This window comes from Miniopterus natalensis, chromosome X, assembly GCF_054644295.1.
Source record: "Miniopterus natalensis isolate mMinNat1 chromosome X, mMinNat1.hap1, whole genome shotgun sequence".
In the NCBI taxonomy this organism is placed as follows: Eukaryota; Metazoa; Chordata; class Mammalia; order Chiroptera; family Miniopteridae; genus Miniopterus; species Miniopterus natalensis.
In genome coordinates this window covers 94,923,391-94,945,007 of record NC_142103.1, presented here as the reverse complement: position 1 = coordinate 94,945,007, position 21,617 = coordinate 94,923,391, and the positions used below count along the sequence as shown (strand labels likewise).

The 21,617-nt window shown below is 39.5% G+C and overlaps 1 protein-coding gene across 1 annotated transcript in view; it reads left to right on the top strand.

Moving 5' to 3' along the window:
- The window catches only part of PHEX (phosphate regulating endopeptidase X-linked), a 172,222-nt gene that overhangs the window by 20,675 nt on the left and 129,930 nt on the right, over positions 1-21,617 (top strand). Inside the window, exons 4-5 of the mRNA XM_087829324.1 lie at positions 16,654-16,740; positions 18,049-18,275. Of these exons, the coding sequence (XP_087685450.1) occupies positions 16,654-16,740; positions 18,049-18,275 (314 nt within the window). The remainder of the gene's footprint in view (positions 1-16,653; positions 16,741-18,048; positions 18,276-21,617) is intronic.

The following is a 21,617-nucleotide window of genomic DNA, read 5'->3' as shown; positions in this document are numbered from 1 at the left end:
TTATTGATAGAGAAGAGTCAGCGAACACCTTTATTAAAAATAATCCCTACTCTAGTCCCCAGTGCCTCTGTACCCTATTACCCGTAAGCATCCCTTGCGGCATTTATAGCCATCTGAGATTGTCTTGTTTCTGTACTTGCTTCCTTGTTCCACGTTCTTCTCCCTCCTGCGTGTCATCCTCACCCCCGCCCCCACCCGTGGGTGGTAAATTCCCAGAGAGCCAGAAGCTTGTCCATTTTGGCCTCACTGTGATCCAGCACACAGCCTAGTGCCTGGCACATAGTTGGTGCTCAGTAAATACTTGTTGAAGAAAGGAGAGAAAGATCATGCACTCTGTGTGTGGCTGAGTGAAGAGGTGGGGTGGCAGTTTGCTGGATGGGGAGAGGCGGCTTTCTCATCTCTTCTGTCTCCCTGTCCTCCTGTGCCTGGGTTTCTGCTTGTGCTCCCAGAAAAGCCCTGAGATACAACCAGAGCTTGCCCCTGCGGGGAAGGGAAGGGTAATTGTTAGTTCTCCATTTGTGCTCCAGGCCCCAGGAAGGCAGGACCATGAAACAGGGCAGAGCCCTTTCTGGGGCTCCAAGACTCACTGGTGCTGTGATCTCGTGTAAGTTACAACAAGGGAAATCAGAACTCACAGGATAGTATTTGAGTTAAGGCTCTGAAAAAAAAAATAGGACTCTGCCCCTTGTTGGCTATGTCACGGTGGGCAAACCACTTCCCTCTGAGCCTCAGTTTCTTTTCTGGTTATGCTGTTGGACGAATTCACTGAGATGTGCTGAAAATCTTCTGCACAGGGCTCAATACATAGCATCTGTTACTACTGTTAACTTCATGAGGATTAAATTAATATTTTAAAAGCACTTAGCACATAGTAGATGCTTAAGACATGTTAGTTTCTTAGCCAAATAAAAATTACAACTTTAATTTATAAGAAAACTTTAACAGCATTACTAAAGTAAAATACTGTGATCTGGTATTTTGCAAAAGTCTCAACATGCTTGTAAATAAAGCCCAAAATGGCAAACCTGGGAGTGAAAACAATAGGTTAGGGTATTTGTGTGTATTCTTAACTTTTATTGACAGACCATGGTCATCACCTTGAACCCTGCAAGGTCTTGAAAATCTAATTGGTCAGACAACACACTCATTGGGGAATGTAAGTTTTAAATCACTTCTACAGAAAAAGAAGAAGGAAGGGGAATTGGGGAAAATAAGAAAGAGTGTCATTGTAGGCTGCTTAGATCCTCTCTAGATGCCATTTAAAAAATTACACCTATATCCCTTTCTTCTCTCTCTTCTTACCCTCATCCCTAGGGGATCCTTAACCCAGGCCTGTAGCCCCTCAAGAGGGCTGTTGATAGATTTCAGGAACTTGCATGGGAAAAAATGCACCATTATTTTTACTAACCTCTGACAGAACTTTAGCATTTTCTTTAATTATGAACTGAGGCAACAAACTTTGATATTTCTCTGACTTTGTTATCAATGCAAGTCATCGTTATTTTTGTCTCAATATAGATGGTTCAGGTATCTTGAAATATTATTTATATACATCACTACTTTGAAATCATAGTGGTAGCTAGACCCAATGCTGGATCTTATTTAAGGAGCTAATGAAATATCGCAAATATGTCAAACAATAAAACAACTGTTTTGTTAACTGTGTTTCCAAGTAGCTGGTTTCCTTTGTAAACCTGTGTTTCTTCCCTTATGCACTTATAAACATTATTCTGAGAATGGTCTGTAGGTTTTAAGAGTCTACCCAGGGGATGTATAGCACAAAGAAGATTAAGAACCCTTGTCTATGTAAGGATTGCCGGGGCAAGCCTCAAGGAAGTATAGTTTTATTTAATTCCAGCCTTTTGCTGCATCCTATTTCAGGTACTTTGAGTGGAGTTGGCTATTACATGTCCCCATGGGTTTACTCATACCCAAATCTTTGAACAGTCCACTGCCTAGAATCCCTGGATAATTAGCCCAGAACTGACAGTTAATCTGTGTTTGTAAGGATATTAAATAGAACCAGAGATTTGTGTTTGTAGATTTATGCTAATGCGAAGGCTTGAACTGATTAAGTGAAAACTTTATGGAATTACCTATACCAAGGAATAAATATATTTATAGGTGAGATTACTGAATGTTGCCACATGCCTATTATGAAAACAGAGAGTTAAAGGTCAATGCCCAACTGGAGATGATACAGCTTTTGCTGTGGTGTAATGACAGATATTTGCGAACAGTGCAAATGGTTGAAAATAGTAATATGCCAAGTAGAGTCTTTATTCATAAGTACGTGTTATGTGGCATATGAAGGGGCTTGCTCATCATCTTGTCTTGAGGACAGGGACTCTTGTTTGAACTTGGAAGGGCAGGGGCAGGAGAGGGATTACAGAACTGGAAGTTCTGTGAGTGAAGCTCCAAGGAGAAGACTGAATCAATGTAACGGCTTTGTTGGAAGGAAGGATTGAGCGAGGCTGTTGGTGAGAGATGACAGGAGTGAGAGGGGTGGATGAAAAATGTCGACATCCATTTGTGAGATTTTGACTTGCAACAGGGAATGCTGAGCTTGCTGAAAGTGGAGTGACAGCCTAGATATGCTACGCATGGGAATATTGACTGAAAAAATGGAGTGGAAAAGTAGATGAGGGGGCATTTTTGTAGTGTAAATATTGGAACACATTATGAAAAGTTTCCTGCTAGTGAGCCTGAATGTTGTAGGAAGAAAGTCACATTTTACTTTAGAAGATTGTCAGCTAAATTTAGGTTCTTTTGACTATAAGTTCTTTGGTATTACTAATGACACAGGATATGTGTGCATCCTGAGAAAGACATATATACTCTTACAGTTATACTTCTCAACCTGCCTACACCCAGGTCCCATTTTGCATGGTTGGTGCGTATAAGTATATTTTACTTTGCAGATGTTAGAGGGGTTGCATATTTTTAAAATTTTATTTTTCAATTACAGTTGGCATACAATTATGTTAGTTTCAGGTATACAATATAACGATTAGACATTTATATACCTTATGAAGTGATCATCCCAAAAGTGTAGTAGAAGGGTTGCCTGTTTTTGAAAAGCCACTTCCTGAAAGAGGAGGACTGTTTGGAAAAGGAAGAAAAATCCCAGCTGGCTTTGATGGTAATAATTCGGAGGCAAACCCACATGAGCTTTGGTGGTAACAATTCCTGAAGCTCCTCTAAGTCCCCATGTATTACTACTGTCAGTTGCTGGAAGCTAGAATAATAATGGCGCTGAGGATATGGGATTTTTGCAGGAACTTCCAAGGGTCATCCAGATTTCATACCAAAAACAGAGGACTCAGATTTCCTGGGCCTTGAAACCTGTGTCTTAGAAAAATGAACCAATTATTTTCCTTGACTATACTCCTGATTGGTCAATGGCAAAACTCAGGCACTAGAAAAATTAAAAAGTTGGTTGCACACAAAAATGCATTGCCCATGTAAATTGAAAATTTTATCCTTGCACTGGCAAACTCCCTGAGGAGATGCCTTCAGCTGTGCTCTCACCCTCAATTCTGAGAACTTTTCAACTGCAACTTGAAGTTGTGGATGGTTTGAGCATCTTTACAATGTGGCAGGGTCCCCATTTCTTCCCTAATTTACTACTAATGGGGGTGTTTCTACTCTCTGTGAAGTGAGCTTTTAGCAAATTCCAAAGAAAATTTGTAAATGAGTGTATCACACAGAGAAGGACCTAACAGAACAGGCACTTTATAGAGAGAGATGACCTTGTTTAATAATACCCTTAGTTACCATTTGTTGAACTCTCTAAACTGAACTCCCAATAAGCCTAAAGTATGTAAGATTTACCCACATTTTGCAAATGAGGAAATCAAGGCATGGAGCAGTACAATAACCAGCCCAAGATTACATAACTAATAGGTAATGGAGCTATGATTAAAATTCGCACAGGTTGACCCCTAGGGCCTGGTAAAAACCCCATTTTGCAGTTGTGGAAGCTAAGGCTTAAAGAAGTTATGTAATTCATTTAGATCCACACAGCTTTGTAATATGAGTCACAAATGCAAGTTACATGTCATTTTACATATTTTCTAATAGCCACATTAAAAAAGTAAAAGGAAACAGGTCAAATTATTTATTTTATCTAACCTGACATATCCAAAATATTGTCATTTCATGTAATCAATATAAAAAACTTATTCACAAGGCATTTTACATTATTTCTTTCCTACTAAGTCTTTGAAATCTGATACTTATCTTATACTTGCATCACATCTCCATGTGGACCAACCACTTGGTGGACCAACCGCATTTCAAGCTCTCAGTAGCCCCGTGTGACTACTAGCTTCTGTGTCAGACAGGGCAGTTCTAGAGCAGTGCTTCTTAACCTCGACTGCATATTGGAATCACTGGGGAGCTTTAAAAACACAGATGCCCGAGTCTCATCCTCAGAGGTTCTGATGTAATTGGTCTGGCTGTGGCCTGGGCGTCTGGATTTTTAAAAACCACCTCCCCCATGCAATTCTAATAGGTAGCCAAGTTTGAGAACCTATTCAAGGGCAATGCCAAAACTAATCTGGTAGAGAACTGAAGCCACCACCCACTGGAGAAGATTCTATGAGTTTTCTGAAAAGAGAATCATTCAAAGAAACAACTGTGACAATATGCTTTCCTAGTTGACATTAAAGAATGCCAGGCAATGCCCTAGCTAATTTATTACTTTCTCTCAATTTACATTTGCTGACGTTTTGGCCAAGTCCTAGGATAATATAAGAAAAGAAAAGATTTCTTTTTTCTCCTTAATCTACACACTGGTCTGGATATGCACCAGTACAACTAAATTAAGGCAGAAAATTCTATTATTTTGCCCTAGCCGGTTTGGATCAGTGGTTAGAGTGTCAGTCCATGGACTGAAGGGTCCCAGGTTTGATTCTAGCCAGGGGCACATGCCTCAGTTGCAGGCTTGATCCCCAGCCCCAGTTGGGCCTGTCACTCTCACACAGATGTTTTCTTTTCTCTCTCAATCTCTCTCTCTCTCTCAATCTCTCGGTCTCCCCTAACCCCCTCTTCCACTCTCTCTAAAAAAGCAATGGAAAAAATATCCTTGGGTGAAGATTTTTAAAAATTCTATTATTTTAATTGAAGGCACAGGTATTGATGTCAGTCTGGAACCTCTGAGCTGTGGAGAAGAGGAAGTTGGGGTTTGAAAGCTGCAGGTTGTTGCCAAAATGAAACATGTTTAGTGGGGAATGCGTGGGAAGTGCTGGGTGAGGAAAGGAGGCAATTGTGGCTCCAGCTGAGGTCTAAAGGCTGCACAGCCCACGGTGTGGCAGGACGCCCACAAAGCTGCTCTTGCCAAAGGCCTCACACCACCTTCCTACTTGGCCAAACCTGTGTTTCTGTCTTGAGACCCGATATTCAGGAATTCAAAGGTCTCATCTCACCCAGAGGTTCCATTGTCCTTAAAATGCTTTTGGAGTCATTTGGAATAATTTTAATAATGCCTTCTTTGATTTAAATCCAAATACAGCTTTAATATTCTGGACACATTATTTCCCAGAATGAAAAAGATTTGGTCTTCTGTAGTGGTAGCACTATAGTTACATGCAGTTTTCTTGGTTTACTTTATTTGACTTAAAATTAAGCCAGAGAACACACAAACACTGATGAGTCGTCTATAGCCTGAAGTAAATTAATACCATATTTCATCAAATAAAAAATACTGTCCAATTTAATATGTAGCATTATTTCATGTGTGCTAAGAAAGACTAAACTATTACACAATGCTTTCTTATCACTTGAGATTTTTTGAGATTTTTGTTTTATTTTCATCGAAAGGATTCTTTTGTAATTCCAGTTTTGTCCCGGGAGTATAGCTTCCACTCCATCGACCACCATCTTTAATCTCTATCTGAAAGGATTCTTTTAGACTTAGACATTAATTTTATCATATATAATAATAGAATTTAAATGGAATATGCAAGCAAAAGATACTGGTTAAGGTATTCCTAAAACCTGTTCACAGTCTTTTTTGATTTCACATCATCAGTGCTCTTTTCTCAAAAAATATTGTCCTCTTTCCATCGACAATAGCAGTGATTCAGCACTTCTTTTAAAAGTGTTCCCAATTGTTTCAGGGATTTTCCTTCGTGACTGACTTTTTGGATGTGCAGTAAGTTTTCATTTCATTGCCAAACTGTGGTGAAATCCTTCTGCAGATATTTTAAGGGACAATTTACTAGCCATGCAACCAACTCATTTCAAGTGCTAACTGGAAGAACTGCTAGATTGGTTCACGCATGGGCAGCCAGTGGGCTACTACATCATGACTGTGCCTGGCTGACAGTTTTAAGATGGGTTCCAATTTCAGAGATGTTCAGATGTGAAACAAATGTGCTTCTTAGAATTGAGAAAATGTGGTATGTAAATTGTATTTCTGATGATCCAGGCTCCCCAACTGCTTGCCTCATCCACCTTGTGTATGTGCTTTAAACAGTTTCATTGAGATTTGTGTTATGTTTCTTCCTCAGCATACCCAGGCTTTAATATTCAGTGGTGTATAAGCAACACTCCCTACTTCCTTCTGCTCCAACTTGCAGCTACAAAAGCTGTACTATATACAGTTCTTCCTGACTTTAAATGTGTATACAAATCCCCTGGTAATGTTATTAAAATGCAGATTCTGATTCAGTAGGTCTGAGAAGGGACCTGAGACTCTGCATTCCTAGCAAATTCTTAGGTGATGCCCACCGTACTGTTATGGGCACCACACACTGAGTAGCCGGGCCTTACTACATCTAGGGAAGGACACTGTATATCACTGAAACAATTCAGCACCTTCCCATAGTACATGTAGCTTAGTTTTTCCTGTTTATATTACTATTTTGATGAAGACCTATATATTGTAAATGTCATTGTATTGCTTAAATACAAAGATTACTTAGGGTAAAATGGAAAGAATTTTCTATGTCCTGTCTTATGGTATAGGAAGAGACATTTCTTCCATTGACTTGCTTTGGGAAAGATTTGTTTATTTCATTTTCCCTTGCTTTCCTCCTCAAAAAACTTGGGCAACTTGAATTTATTAGGAAATCTGCATGTAATTGCAGATTAATAACCTACCCATTAATACCACATTAGTTCATTGTGATTAATAGCATCTGTGTGAATGCTTAATGAATTAATAATGAAGGACTATTTGCTTTAAAGTGTCAAGAGAACATTTCATGTTAAAAAAGGCACTACCCATAACAGGAAAATTAATTATATGCTAGTTAGATAATAGCTTGTCACAAGCAAGATATGTTTGTTTGGAAAGCCTTATTGGTGTTGATATTTGCACTGTGAAAGATACTTTCTAAAACATGCATGGACCTTTTAATTTATGAAATGGGAAGGGAATTTTATTTTCATCAATAATTAAGATAAATATGGGAGCTCATATTTATGAGAGAGAGAAGCATGCACATGCACACACACACACATGTGCTAGTGTTCTCACAAGTTTACCTGTGTCACTAACCAGAGACTTCCTGTAGTGGCCATTTAGATTAAGTTTCAGATGGAACTGCTTCTACTACCTGATGTCTATTCTGAATTCATAAATTCACTTCCTCAAGACCCAAATGGTTTTTGTTACTAATTTTATTCTGTTAGCATATCATTTGTTTTCTTTATGATTCCTCACTTTAATTCTGTAATGTCGGCCATCAGTGTTTATTTTTGTCTTTGCCCTACATCCGAGGAAGCGAAGGTCAAGGAAATTATGTGACTTGCCCAAACCAGTCCAGCCATATAATTTGTTCCCCACAGATTATGGGTCTAACATTTCAAATGTCTCCCATTTTAACGCAGGCGGAAAGAGCTGCATGAGCAGAGCTTCTGTCCAGCTGGTGCCTTTGAGGAAACCCAAGAAGCCCAGTGTGTTGGAGCTCAGAGTTGGAAGGGAAAAGGGACAAAAGATAAAACTGAAGAGAAAGGAGGGGCCAGAGTAGGCAGGCCTTGCAGGTCATGTAAAGATTTTAGCCTCTGTCCTTGGGCAATGGGAAGCCATTTGTAAATGTCATGTCGAGGGGCTTGGTGAGTGATGCGTTTTTCCAGAGCATACCGACTGCCTGTGGGGAATGGCTTGGAGGAGGGAGTTGATGTATGGAGACCAGTTCAGAAGGCCCCATCATGCTGTTCTGTTCTCTAGCTTGGGATCCAGACAAAGGTAGAGTTTGTCTTCCTTGCTACAGAAATCCCCAAGCATTATTGGGTATCCTTTTCTCCCTAGTTCAGCAACGAGGGTCATTGTATCACCTCTGTAGCTCCTGGTTTTCTTGAACTTAGAAAGGTGCTTTGCCACGTACCCCTGGACACACAGAAGAAGGCTTTAGGGGAGCCACAGCGGCAGCCAGTGGGTGCAGAAATTAGCTCTGGCCCCTGGCCCTTTCCCCCTTGAATCCTTCACTTGCACCAGAGGTGCTACTGCTTCCCCTCTTCTGGAGGGAGAGGGTCATGGACAGAGAAGGAAAGAGAGCCCAGCTCTTAATCCCTCATTGTCAGAAGCCCAGTTTTAGAGGGACAGCATCCTTTCACCACACACTGTGGTTTGAACAGCCAAGAATAGAACCTCTGCTGCTCTCACCTCCTCATGGAAGGTGGGAGTGAAAACAGGGGTTAGTTGGGAAGTGGCTTTTTAAACCTGTGTTTACAGTATTTTGATGCCACAGTCATAGATGAGGGGAGGAATTGTGAAGTCTGCAGCTCAGATTTTTTAGGATTTCAGGGATGCAGTATTTATCCCACTCTTCCTCCTCATAGGGTGTGGTATAAGCTGGAGTTGAAAATAGCTGCCCTGTGTTGTTGTTTTCTTCACTTTAGGAGTCTTCCTGGCATAATGCTGATTTTCCCTCCCTCTTGAACCAGTGAATCGACCATCATCTCAAATCCCTATTGCATTTTATCTTTGAGGAAGGTAATGAACTTTTTATATCCCACATATGAGTGAGATCATATGGTTCTTGTCCTTTTCTATCTGACTTATTTTACTTAGCACAATACTCTCAAGATCTGTCCATGTTGTTACAAATGGCAGTATTTCATCATTTTTGAAAGCAATAATCGAACTAACCAAACTCACAGACACAGACAACAGTATGGTGATTGCCAGAAGGAAGAGGAGGTGGGGGGAGTTAGAAGAGGGTAAAGGGGGGATAAAAGGTTATGGAAGGAGACTTGACCTGGGGTGTTGAACACACAGTACAATACAGATGATGTGTTATAGAATTGCACACCTGAAACATACAATGTTATTAACCAGTGTCACCCCAATAATTTTAATAAAAAAGAAGGGAACTTTTTAAAGCTATGTTTTTCAGAACTGAGGAACTAACTTAGACCTAAATGGGCCAATGTAAGGAGAGTGTTCCAGAATAAAACAAAATAGTGATCTCCTTGAAGAATGTTGGCATTGAACAAAAATGGAGCTGCAGAGTGAAAGTAGCAAAGAAAGGACAAAAGCTCCTTATTTGACCGTGGTTTGGGTGGAGAATGGGGGAGGAGGGAATCTGATCTGGGGATCACAGACATGAGAAAGGACTGGTGATAATTGTCAACTATACCTCGATAAAGTTGGAGGGGAAAAGAGGGCTGGTGAGTACTGTTGGTTTAAAGAAGGGGTTCTCAAAGTGTGTTCCCTCAACCTGCAGCATTGGCATTACCTAGGAATTTGTTAGAAATGCAAATTCCTGGGCCTTACCCAGATCTACTGAATCAGACACTGATGGAAAACTAATACTGTGTTTTAACAAGCTCTTTCAATGATACTGATGCCGCATGCTCAAGTTTGGAATCCACTGGTTTGGACTAGGGCAAAATGTGAAGTCCAGCCTTAGGGACCAGCTAACTTTGTTCTGTTCTAATTTTACTAGGCCTTCCACCTGTAGCTAGGTGCCTCAGGAATGTGTGTCTCTGGTCACAAATAGGGTGACAGGGCAAAGGGATTAGATGGCTCAGCACAGAGTCACTCCATCACTGCAGAAACAAGTCTCTATGTAACCAGGGAAGACCTTTTTTCCAGATATGATTGTGATATCTGTCAAGAAAGTCCATGAGGGCAGTGCTGCCTCTGGTTTAGCCACTGGGTGCTCAGTTTTCACACAGGAAAGCAGCTTGTAGAATTTTACTGGCTACCTGCTAGTGGAATGAACAGAAGTTAGAGACCTGGGTCCAAATCCAAGCTCTAACCTTTGCTAGCTGTTTCCTTGGATAAGCTCTTACAGGTTTCTCACCTATAGAATGGGGTTAAATACATGCCTCTTAGGGTTGGTCGGGGATTAATTGAGGTCATACACCTGGCTCAGAGTAGGTACTTAATAAATGAATGCTGTCACCATTGGGCCCTTGGATATCTGAGGACTGCTCAGGAAGGACCACTACAGGGGGTATTTACCATACATGGTCTTTTCCTTGTAATGTTAAGATGTTAGAAACAGGCAGGAAAAAATATATAATTAGGGTTTTTACTATAGGAAAAAAACCTGAAGGTAGATTTTAATGACTTTAAGTTCAGGATAGGCCTTACAGTGAATTATCTGCTAAAATACAAATTATCTAAGTAAAAAGGCTAATTTTATGAGTTAAAATATATTGGCAGATTCATTGTAATAATATGCTATCAGACAGTCATGTTAAAATTTAATTTAAATTATTTTGAAGTGTAACCCTGATAAGTATAATCCTTATAACTTCTCTTATAATAAAAGAGTTACTTTCTATTAGCCTTTTGTAGTATCTGACAGTTTTATAAAATTGATTTCATTATGGACAAAGTGGTCTTTTGTGTTAAAAGGGGGTATTTTTATATTATTTGGTAACCCATGATTTAGATTGATGAGTTAGAGGTTTTTGATTCCCCTAAAATAATCTCTGTTCCCTTTTCTTAAACTGATGCCATCCAACAATTATCATTTATAAGATGATCATAAAAAATGATCAGAGAAAAGAATTCTGACAGTTTCTCTCCTTATACTTATGTGGGAGATTTCCAGAAGAATGAGAAATATCAGCTTTTATTGTCCTTTCAGTGTGTCAAACAGACTCAGTTAATCCCATGCTTGACTGGCTATGGGGCCTAGGAACTGCAGAGTTGAGTGTCACACAATTCAGGTGAAAACATGAGGGTTATGGGATCCACAGACCATGACTTAGTTAACTTGAATTTTATTTTTTAATGAGAATAACAATGGGCTTTGCAAACTGATCTAGAGTCTCCGGGTTTAACTGCATACGAGTTTAATACCCTGCATGTGTAAGTTAGAAAAATGAAATTTTTCACTACAGTAAATAAACTGAGGAGCCTGGAAACCAAATTGAAGTCTGTAGCCTGGAAAATCAACAAGGACTAAACATAGTAAGATTAGAGGAGACATTCAACCAGGGACCATCCGAAGGTGGTTTTTAAGTACCACCAAAGAAGAAACCAGGCCATGATATGATAGGTTTAAAAAAATATATATGTCTAGAGAACATTCTGTTCATTATGTAGGTGTAGAAGGGCGTACCCTTCCTTAAAATATAGATTTGGTTTTCCAAACTTGTTATTTTTTGTGTTCTTTCTCTCACTAGAATTAAGAGGACACTCCCCCTGATTTCTAAGGGAGAGATGTTGGCATAATGTACCTTAAGTTGAGGATTCACCTTGATGACGTTTGACATGAATGTTTTAGATTGCAATTACTGTTTCTGTTAAGCAAGTCAGACAGGCAGCCCCAACATTTGTCTCTCAGCAAGTAGGCACAAGATTCCCTTTAGAACAGGTACATAGGAGTGCAGGGTCAGGGAAAAAACACAAACGAGCGTGTGTTGAAAGAATTCCTGTTATCTTGAACCATCTCCTTAAAATGGCTTCAGCTCAACCTTGAGGTTCTTGGTAGGTGTTTGCTCAAAGGCCTAAAACACTATACATGCAGAGTTTTTGAAAATAGTATTAGTTGATAAGGTGCTAATTATTGCAGAAACTTCAAATGGCTGTCTCGAGCTCTTGACTTACCATGGGAGTGCCAAGTCCTCAGGAGTCTCATTTTCCTTGGGAATTCCCTCTTCCTGTTGCAGTGCTCTAAATAAAGGGACTGTCTGAGCAAGAGAATTGAATTGAGTGAATAGAACTGATAGTCCTATCTGGCTCCTCAGCTTGAGGAAGTCAAACATTATCTAAGAAATCCCCCTACCCCCTCCAGCAGAGAAGTAGAAGTGGATGATTAAGCTGAGACCATTGGTAAAACAAAACGGGGCTGGGTGAAAAAGGTGAAGGGATTAGCAGAAAACACACAAGCACACAAAAAAACTAAACACCCCCCCCAAATCTTAAAGATAGACAACAAACAGTATGGTGATTGCCAGAGGGAAAGTGGGGTGGGGGAGGTAGAAGAGGGTAAAGGGGGGATAAATGGTGATGGAAGGAAAATTGACTTGGGGTGGTGAACACAGTACAATACAGATGATGTACTATAGAATTGTACACCTGAAACCTATATAATTTTATTAACCATTGTCACCCCAATAAATTAAATAAACAAGTTAAAAAACCTGGTGTTCGTGAAAACAGATGGCCTCTTGAATTTCATTGAATGATACAGGGAATAGAATGTGAGAATAGGAGATTATAGATGTTAGCATAATCAAGACATTTCTGATTATAAAAAGAAATAAGCCAGCCAGAGAAAGACAAGTATCACATGATCTCACTCATGGGGAATCTAATGAACAAAATGAACTGATGAACAAGATAGGTACAGAGACATAAAACCATGGAGCAGACTGAGGGATCTCAGAGGGAAGGTGGGGGTGGGGCGTGGGGGGGCAGAGATTAATCAAAGAACTTAGTTTCATATATACATGACCTGTGGACACAGACGATAGTGTGGAGAAGGCCTGGGGGGGATGGGGAGGAGATGCCGGGTGGAGGGGATCAGTGCAGGGAAAAAGGGGGACATCTGTAATACTTTCAACAGTAAAGAAATAAAATAAAAAAGAAAAAGTCAGTCTCACTTCTCCCAGTTCCTTTTCAGTGTGCTAAAAAGCTCTCTCAGACTTGCCTTGTAAGGATTTCAGCTCGGCAAACGTGCATTGAACATCAGCAGTGCCAAGCATTAGGCCTGGGTGTTCAAAGATGAATGTGACCCAGCCCCTGCCCCAAAGAGTACTTGATCTAGTAGGAAATAGTCATTGTTAATGCCAAATTTATGCACCAAAATTATTTTTTGATGATGATATTTGAGGCCCAGTGATGAAAAGTACCTTCTTTATTAAAATTCTCACATGATTCATCATCTGTGAGGTCAGGCTTGTGTTGCAAAGGCATGGCTGTCCACTCCGTAGGCAAAAACAAATTTTACGTGGACTATAGATCTAAATGTGAAACAAGAAGGATTCTAGGAGAAAACATAAGAGAATATCTTAATGACCTCAGAGCAGGCAAAGAGTTCTTAAATAGGACACCCAATATGCTAACCATAGATGGGAAAAAATGAGCAAATTGGGCTACATTAAAATAAAGAATTACAGTTCATCACATGATACCATTAAGAAAATGAAGTCTATGGAATGGGAGAAGATTTTGCAATACAAATATTCAACCAAGGACTTGTGTATAGAATATACAAAGAACTTCTACAAATCGATAAAAGGTAGATTACCCAATAGAAATATAGGAAATAGACTTGACTAAGAACTTCACAAAAGAGGATGTTGGTTGTCTTGATTAGAGTTAGTGCCTGGAAGGTAGCACAAAGAGTTTCTGGGATTCTGGTTATAATGTTGGTCATGCGGGTGTGTTTACTTTGTGAAAACCCTGCAAATTATGATTGGTGTACTTTTCTGTAATTTCATTGAAAATGTTTACATCAAAAGAAAATGCCTTGTTTCCAGGAGGAACAAAATATTCTCAGAGGTTAACACTGACTAAAAATTATCCCTCCTCATGGAGCACTGACTCTACTGTGAAAGCAGAGGAAGTGAGTGAGAGCATGGGCTTTGCAAGGTGGTTAGAGCAGGTTCATTTTGTGGAACCATCCTACACGAAGTGGCAGTGCCTTGGGTTAGCATAGGGCCTTTGACTACAATACCCTAACAGAGGGGAAGGAAAAACTATTTATGGAAGGAAGCACTAGAAACAAGCTTGATTACTTTACAATTTTGGGTATAGCTGACTCAGCCTGTAATCCTGTTTAAGCCACCATTGATGGATCACTTATCATGTGTCCAGGGATTCAAATGGGCACTTTCTGTGCATTGAAATGTTTGATACTCACCACAACTCTGGGAGGTAGGCACTATTATTATCCAGATTTACAGATGAAGAAACTGAAGCTTAGATTAAATAACTTGTTGAAGTTCCCCCTGGAAAGTATCAGCAAGCTGCAACTGGAACCCATGTCTGTATGGTTTGAAAGCTCATCCCCTTGACATGTGTGTTGCATTGCCTTTAAAAAAAAAAGTATTTGATTGAGCATAATGAGAAGAAAAAATACATAATACATGTAATGTTCAAATTTCATGATCAGGAACACTTTGAATGAAATCAGTTTTAAAGCTTGAGATCTGTTTCACTATAGGCTTTTATGAACTGGAGTTTTCCTTTTCTATTGTAATGTGGATAGGAATATCTGCATGTGGGCTTGGGGGAGGGCTGAGAAATCTTCCAAGAAACAACACAGATTATGATAGGAATGGCCTTGTGTGGGTGACCCATGAGTCGTTCTCTATGCTTTAGGGACATTTTAATAACCTGAGCAATTGCCTTTGATAGGTATGCTTTGTTTTCTGCTCAATAATGACTCCCTAGGCTAGATTTTATTTCTCTTACCACTAATTCAAATATGGAGATAGAGAAAGTGGATGCTGCTGACTGATGGCCACATCATTGCCTGCATATCAGTACTCTCTTGCCTGCTTGGGTATGAAGAGAAAGAGGAGATGGGAAAGGCTAAGACAACCTGCGGTAGCTGCATTTGTTTTAAAAGACAAATTCTGGTACAGAATTTTGACATACACAAATTATTGGTATTTGTGCATGGTTAGGATTTTGAGATTACCCTACTTAGCATATGCATGTCTTCTTTTTTCCTTCTTGTGATACAGGGTGCCTCGGTGTACACTCAGGTAGATATTTAATACTTTGAGTTCTTTTGCTGCCCTGGCTTGTTTTGGTCCTCGGGACCTTCACGTTTGTAGCCTTTGGATTGTTTATAGCATTGGAATAATATCACATCTTTAAATGAAATTTGGATTATTTGCTTCCAAATGCGTCTCCCCAACAATCCAGTCAATAACTATGGAAGCAGTATGGCAGAAAGGCACATGATCTGATTTGAATAGAAATGTATGTGGGTATGGTTTTAGAACTTGCTGTTTATTTAAAAAAAATCTCCTTTCTTTATCATTGGGGCTAGTTATCCTGCTTTTATTGCTCTGTAATACACAAGAAAGAAGCACTATACAAGTTGAAGTCATTGAAAATGCCCATATTGAACTCAATTTATTTTATTTGAATCTATACGAACTTGTTTAATTTATAGGTATTTTAAAAAGTTGGACAGGAGCTCTGGATTGCTTTTTTTTTGAAATGTAGAACTTCTAGTTTAGAAGTAGATTCCCCTTTGAGAATATATAATCATTTATTAATTTGATTAGCACTGTACATTGCATTTTGAAGCTATTCAAAGTACTGTAGGAGCATGTGTTGTACTGTCATTTGGAGGCTGCTAGGTTGTTTCAAAAATAACCCCCAAATGCCCTGACAACAGAGCTTGACACAGCTCGATGGAGGCAGTGCCACGGCACTGTATTGGGATTCTTCATCTTGGCTTCATGTTGGTAAATTGACACTCTCAAGTATAACCAAGGTGGTCTTTGCGAGGGAGGGTGGTTTTTATTGAATTCTGGCTTTCCTTGAAATAGTAACAACTGTCATTTTCCACCTTCAAACAATAGCATCAGTGATTTTATAAATAGAAAATCATTTTCCAGGCAGACTTATGTCTATGCTGGCAACCATTTTATACACATGGCCTCATTTAAATGGCCAGGACTCCGAATGTGTAAATGGGCACATTTTCAGGCAATTTGGGTAGGCTTTCCAATCTCGCCTCTCCATTTCCTGTCTAAACAACTTCTTCCATGTCCACAGCATGTTTATACAACATTGAATAAAACTTCTAATGGGAAATTTCTTCCAGGTGACCTCCCTGAGAGGCTAGACTATGAAGAAATCTTAAGAAACACGACCCTGATGAAATTGCCTCCGTTGAGAATATTACTTGGTGCAGAAACAAGGAACAGAATTCAGTTATTTTTGGTTCTTGAATAAATGAATTCTGTTTTTTTGTGTGTAGGTGGCAGAAAACATTAACCCCTGCAGAAGGTCCCGTCTCAGTTGGAAATTGAACTTTTGGTTTCTTTGAGTTAGGAGAACTTTTGAGAAAAGAATGTTAAATTGTTTTTATTTGAACCTCAAGCAACTTGGAATTGGTTCTGCTGTCTGCATATCTTTTATAGTAGCGCCTTTTCTAGGGTTGTCTGTCTTTACATTTAATTTTCTGGAGGCTGAGACTGTGATTATCAGATGACCTCCCACTCAGCACCACATGTGGGCGGACACTAATGAATCCTTTCTTAACCTCCTAGCACTGTTGGAGAAATCAATCAGTAGAAGACGGGACACCGAAGCCGTACAGAAAGCCAAAATCCTTTATTCATCGTGCATGAATGAGAGTGAGTAACAAAGAGAAATAAATAAAATACTTACCACCCCCATTCTTCAGAGATCTTTTAATGTTTAAAGAGATTGTTTAGCCCGGCCGGGCGTGGCTTAGAGGTTGAGCATTGACCTAGGATCCAGGCAATCGGGGTTCGATTCCCGGTCAGGGCACGTGCAGGGTTTTGGGCTCGATCCCCAGCAGGGGGCGCGCAGGAGGCAGCCTTTCAATGACGACTCTCTCATCATTGATGTTTCTCTCTCTCTCTCTCTCCCTCCCTCCCTCCCCCCTCCTTTCCTCTCTGAAATCAATAAAGATATATTTAAAATAAATAAATAAATAAAGAGATTGTTTAAGGAAAACGAGAACTAAGAATTCTATTAACGTTTAAATGTTTTGTTTAAGGAAAGGAACAACTCTCAAAAACTGGGTTGTCACTAGCCCTGTCTTAATGTTCTCTTGCTGGCTTGATGGAGAAAATAATTCTATTTCTATGGCTTGGATTCTTTGGGTATCAATTACCCATGAGAAACCTGGGTAGGGTTGTAAGGGCAACCCCCCCTGTATGTGGTACAGAAACGAATCCAGAGGCCAGGTCTGGTCCAAGAAGGAGCCTGGGAGGGAAGGCACTTGGGAGTGTTGCTGTGTCCCCTAAGAAGCTACTGGGACCTAGAGAAATCTGGACTCCCAGGCAGGCCAGGCTCCTCCTGCTTGCCCATCAGCCCAAGAGTCATCTTATTGGGTGTCTTAGGCATGTCTCAGTATCTTGGGTCTGACTGGAGTTAAAAGAGACACTTGTCATTCTCTGGTCTGCTTTTTTAAGGCCACTGTAGGAAGAAGCCAGTGCCTCTGAGAAGTGTGTTAACTTGTTTAGGATTTGGGGTATTATTTGGTGAGCTAGAAGATGCTAATAAAAGATGATGGAAGAGTATGAAGCATTAACTCACTTTTACTGGGGAGTGATTGGTTTTATTGAACAGTTTCCTTTAGCTAGGTTTGTTCCTTAGCATTGCAGAGTATAATCAGCTTAACATCGCTCATTGCCTGGGGTTAGTGTAGTAAGCCCATCTTTTATTATAGGGAATATACAGCAGATTCCCTACTTAGCTCTCCTGGCAAGAACACCAGGTTTAGGCAGTGATATTGCAGTGTGAGTCATAGGTAGCTGTCTCTGGTTATGCTTAGTCTACTGCAGGTCTCTGTAGCGGCTGAAATGTTAAGTTGGGGCCTTATGAGAATTTTCTCGTGAGAAGTTACCCTCGCATTCTAGCTTGGTAATCCAGTTTGCAATTCTCACTCTCCCTTCATATTTGCACCCTTTCAGAAGCGATCGAAAAAGCAGATGCCAAGCCATTGCTACATATCCTGCGGCATTCACCTTTTCGCTGGCCTGTGCTCGAGTCCAATATCGGTCCTGAAGGGATTTGGTCAGAGAGAAAGTTCAGCCTTCTGCATACACTTGCAACGTTTCGTGGTCATTACAGCAATTCTGTATTCATCCGTTTATATGTGTCCCCTGATGACAAGGCATCTAATGAACACATCTTGAAGGTATAGTGAGAACTTTGTCATCCATTTGTTCAGTCCAAGGTTAGCTTTTTTGGGTTGCTTCCTAGGAAAAGAGACTCATACCACCTTAGTGAAATGATAAGGTAAAAATTCTGTTAAACATTAGGATCTAGAGTATTACCCCCTTCGCAAATTTGCAGAATGTAAATCATAAACAAACCAGTTTTATCAGCCTTTCAGGAAGCCAGTGAGTGAGTTTCAAGTGACCTGTGATCTGGCCCTCAAATACCTACTCTAAGCATATGTGGGGCCCTAAATTCCAGTGGGAAGAAAGCTGCAAAGACTTTCTTCTTTTCATTTAGCCTGTTCTTTTTTTTTTTTTAATTACTGACATTCAATATTATATTAGTTTCAGGTGAACAGCATACTGGTTAGACATTTATATAATTTGCAAAGTGATCCTTCAGTAAGTCTAGTACCCACCTGGCACCATACGTAGTTATTACAATATTATTGTGCAAAGACTTTCTGAACTCTGTTCTTTCCCCCCGCCTTCTCATTCCCCTGACAAAGGAAAGAACGCATGCCATGATTCCTTGTTCCTCCATTGCTAATGTCTTCTTGTGTACACGCCTAAAATTTCATTGTCAAGTTCAGTCTGAATCTCTCCCCCTTCCTTTCATAAGATAAAGTGAAACTTGTTCTAAGTGGTTGGCTTGCATTTTCTATCGGGAGAGTAAGTATCCCTTTTGTAAAGGAATGGACCATGCAGACATACTTTGATATAGACTATTACATTAGTAAACTCAGGAGGCTGTCAGAAAACTACCAACAATGAAAGATTCATCAATGAAAGAGTTTGGCAAGACTTCAAATAACATTTCTCAAAATGTTTGTGTTTTGATTCTACTATTTCTTTTTGTTTTCTGTTACTTTGACGAATAATGAAAATTTTATTGAACCACTGATTCCCCCCTTTAATTCTGTCCTTTGTTGAGCTAGAAAATATTAATGACATATTGATATTCAAATCATAGAAGTATAAGACTATGTTACCCTCTCCTGATATGTCAATTTAAAAAAAATCCATACTCTGGAGTTAATTTTTTTATTTATACCAAGGGGCTGTCAGATTTTTTCTGGAAAGGACCAGATGTAAATATTTTAAGCAGTGTGAGCCATATGATCTCTGTCTCAACTACTCAACTCTACTGTTGTACCTGGGAAAGAGCTGTAGACATGAGTGGGTGTGTGGCTGGCTGGCCTGCAGGCTGTAGTTTGCCCATCTGTAGTTTAGACAGTGGAAGTCTTAATAAAAAATATTCAGTCACTGAAAGAATCCTCATCTAAAGAGGAAATTTTTAGTTCCAGAGACAGCTGTTATTTCTATGTTGGGTGATAGAACAACATGGCACTGAGACATATTCTAATGCTATCAGGGCAAGACAGGCTGTGCAAGACATAATGATGCTAATGGTCCAACTGACTTCTGTTTAGTGTCAATAGATTACTCTCTTTAAAAAACAAACAGAGCAGGTTTTAAAACCATCGTTTTTATTTCAGAACTATTATGATATTTTTCCAAACACCTTAAGTGGTGTTTTCAAGTAAGCAGAAGACTATCTTTCTAACTTAAGTTTAAGTTCATACACTCTATTGAGTGATAGAAAATCTTGATTCACACACAGATAAGTAATTGCAAATGACAACCATTTCATTTTTCACCTATTTCTGGACCTGGTTAAAATACTGAATTTATTTCTTTAAACATTTTATTATGGAAAATAATACACACAAAAGTAAAAAGGATAGTACAACAAACTTTCATGTACTTATGAACCCAGCTTCAACAGCCAGCAACTTTTGGCTGTTCTTGTTTTATCTAAACCCCTCCTTTTTGGGAAGAGGCTGGAGCATTTTATAGCAAATCCAAAAATATAATATCATTGCATTGGTAAATACTTCAGTGTTTAATGGAAAGGACTCTTATCACAACCAAAAAGTAATCATAATTCCATTATTGACATTTAATACCCAGTTAATTTTAAGTTTTCCTGATTGTCTCAAACATGTCCTTTGAAAAATTTAAATACTTTGTCTTTGATTTTCTTTCTGGATAGGAATCACATGTGCGTTTGGTTGATATGTCTATTTTTAAAAATATATCTTTATTGATTTCAGAGAGAGGAAGGGAGAGAGAGAGATAGAAACATCAATGATGAGAGAGAGTCATTGATCGGCTGCTTCCTGCACGCCCCCTACTGGGGATCGAACCCGCAACCCGGGCATGTGCCCTGACCAGGAATCGAACCATGATCTCCTAGATCCTAGGTCAATGCTCAACCGCTGAGCCACGCTCGGCCGGGTGATATGTGTATTTTAATCTACAACATTCTGAGGGAAAATTCTTGTTATTGGAGAATCACAGCTTAAAAAATGTCAGAGAAATAATAGAATTAAAAAGTTATCATTTTAAAAAATTCTTAATGAAACAAACAATCAAGGCAGTTATCCTTAATAGCTGCTGAAATCTTTAGGTGAATGGTTGATAGGGAAATTCAAGAGAGATCAGGCTAACATCAAATGAACCCAAATATCAGTGGTAGCATTGCTAACTCTGGGCAACCAGATATTATGTGCCTCCTGATACTATGCAGTGGGAAGCATACACCTTCACCAATGACTTGCCAAAAGAAAAGAAAAAATGAACTTGATCTAATCAAGTCTCCAGTTTTAATACCAGCTTATAGGAAACATGGGGAATAGAGGAACATGGTAACTGATATTTAACAGCTTGCCTTGCATACTCACTATTCAGTTAAACTGATCCTAGAAACCCTGAATTTTTAGTGTTAGAATATTCTGCAAGTGTAAGTAGGCACTCGTATACTTACTCCTGCTCTCCTTTGCCAAGATGGCAGCACTTGTTGATTTATTGACAGTAGCCATTCTGGCAGGTGTGATATTAATTTGTGTCTCTCTGATGATTAGTGACACTGAGCATTTTTTCATGTGTCTATTGGCCATCTGTAAAAAATCAAATTGATATTTGGAGCCCCCGGAGCACCTTTTAGGTTTAAGGTATCATGGAAGAAAGTAGACTTTGGTGTTCAAGAGATTGAGGTCCATGGTTTGGCTTTATGATTTACTCGCTGAATATCTGTGTACAAGTTCTTTCACCCCTCTGAGTCTCATTTCCCCTTGTGTAATGAAGGGTGAGTTAGAATTTACTTTTCACTGTTGATGTGAGGTTTAAATAAGATTAATTTGGTGACAGTTTATAGGACGATACTGGTACACAGTAGCACACGACAGGCCCTCTTTTAGAGCATGACCAGGCAACTGGTCAGAACCATTTGGAGAATATTTCTCTCCAATTTTTGT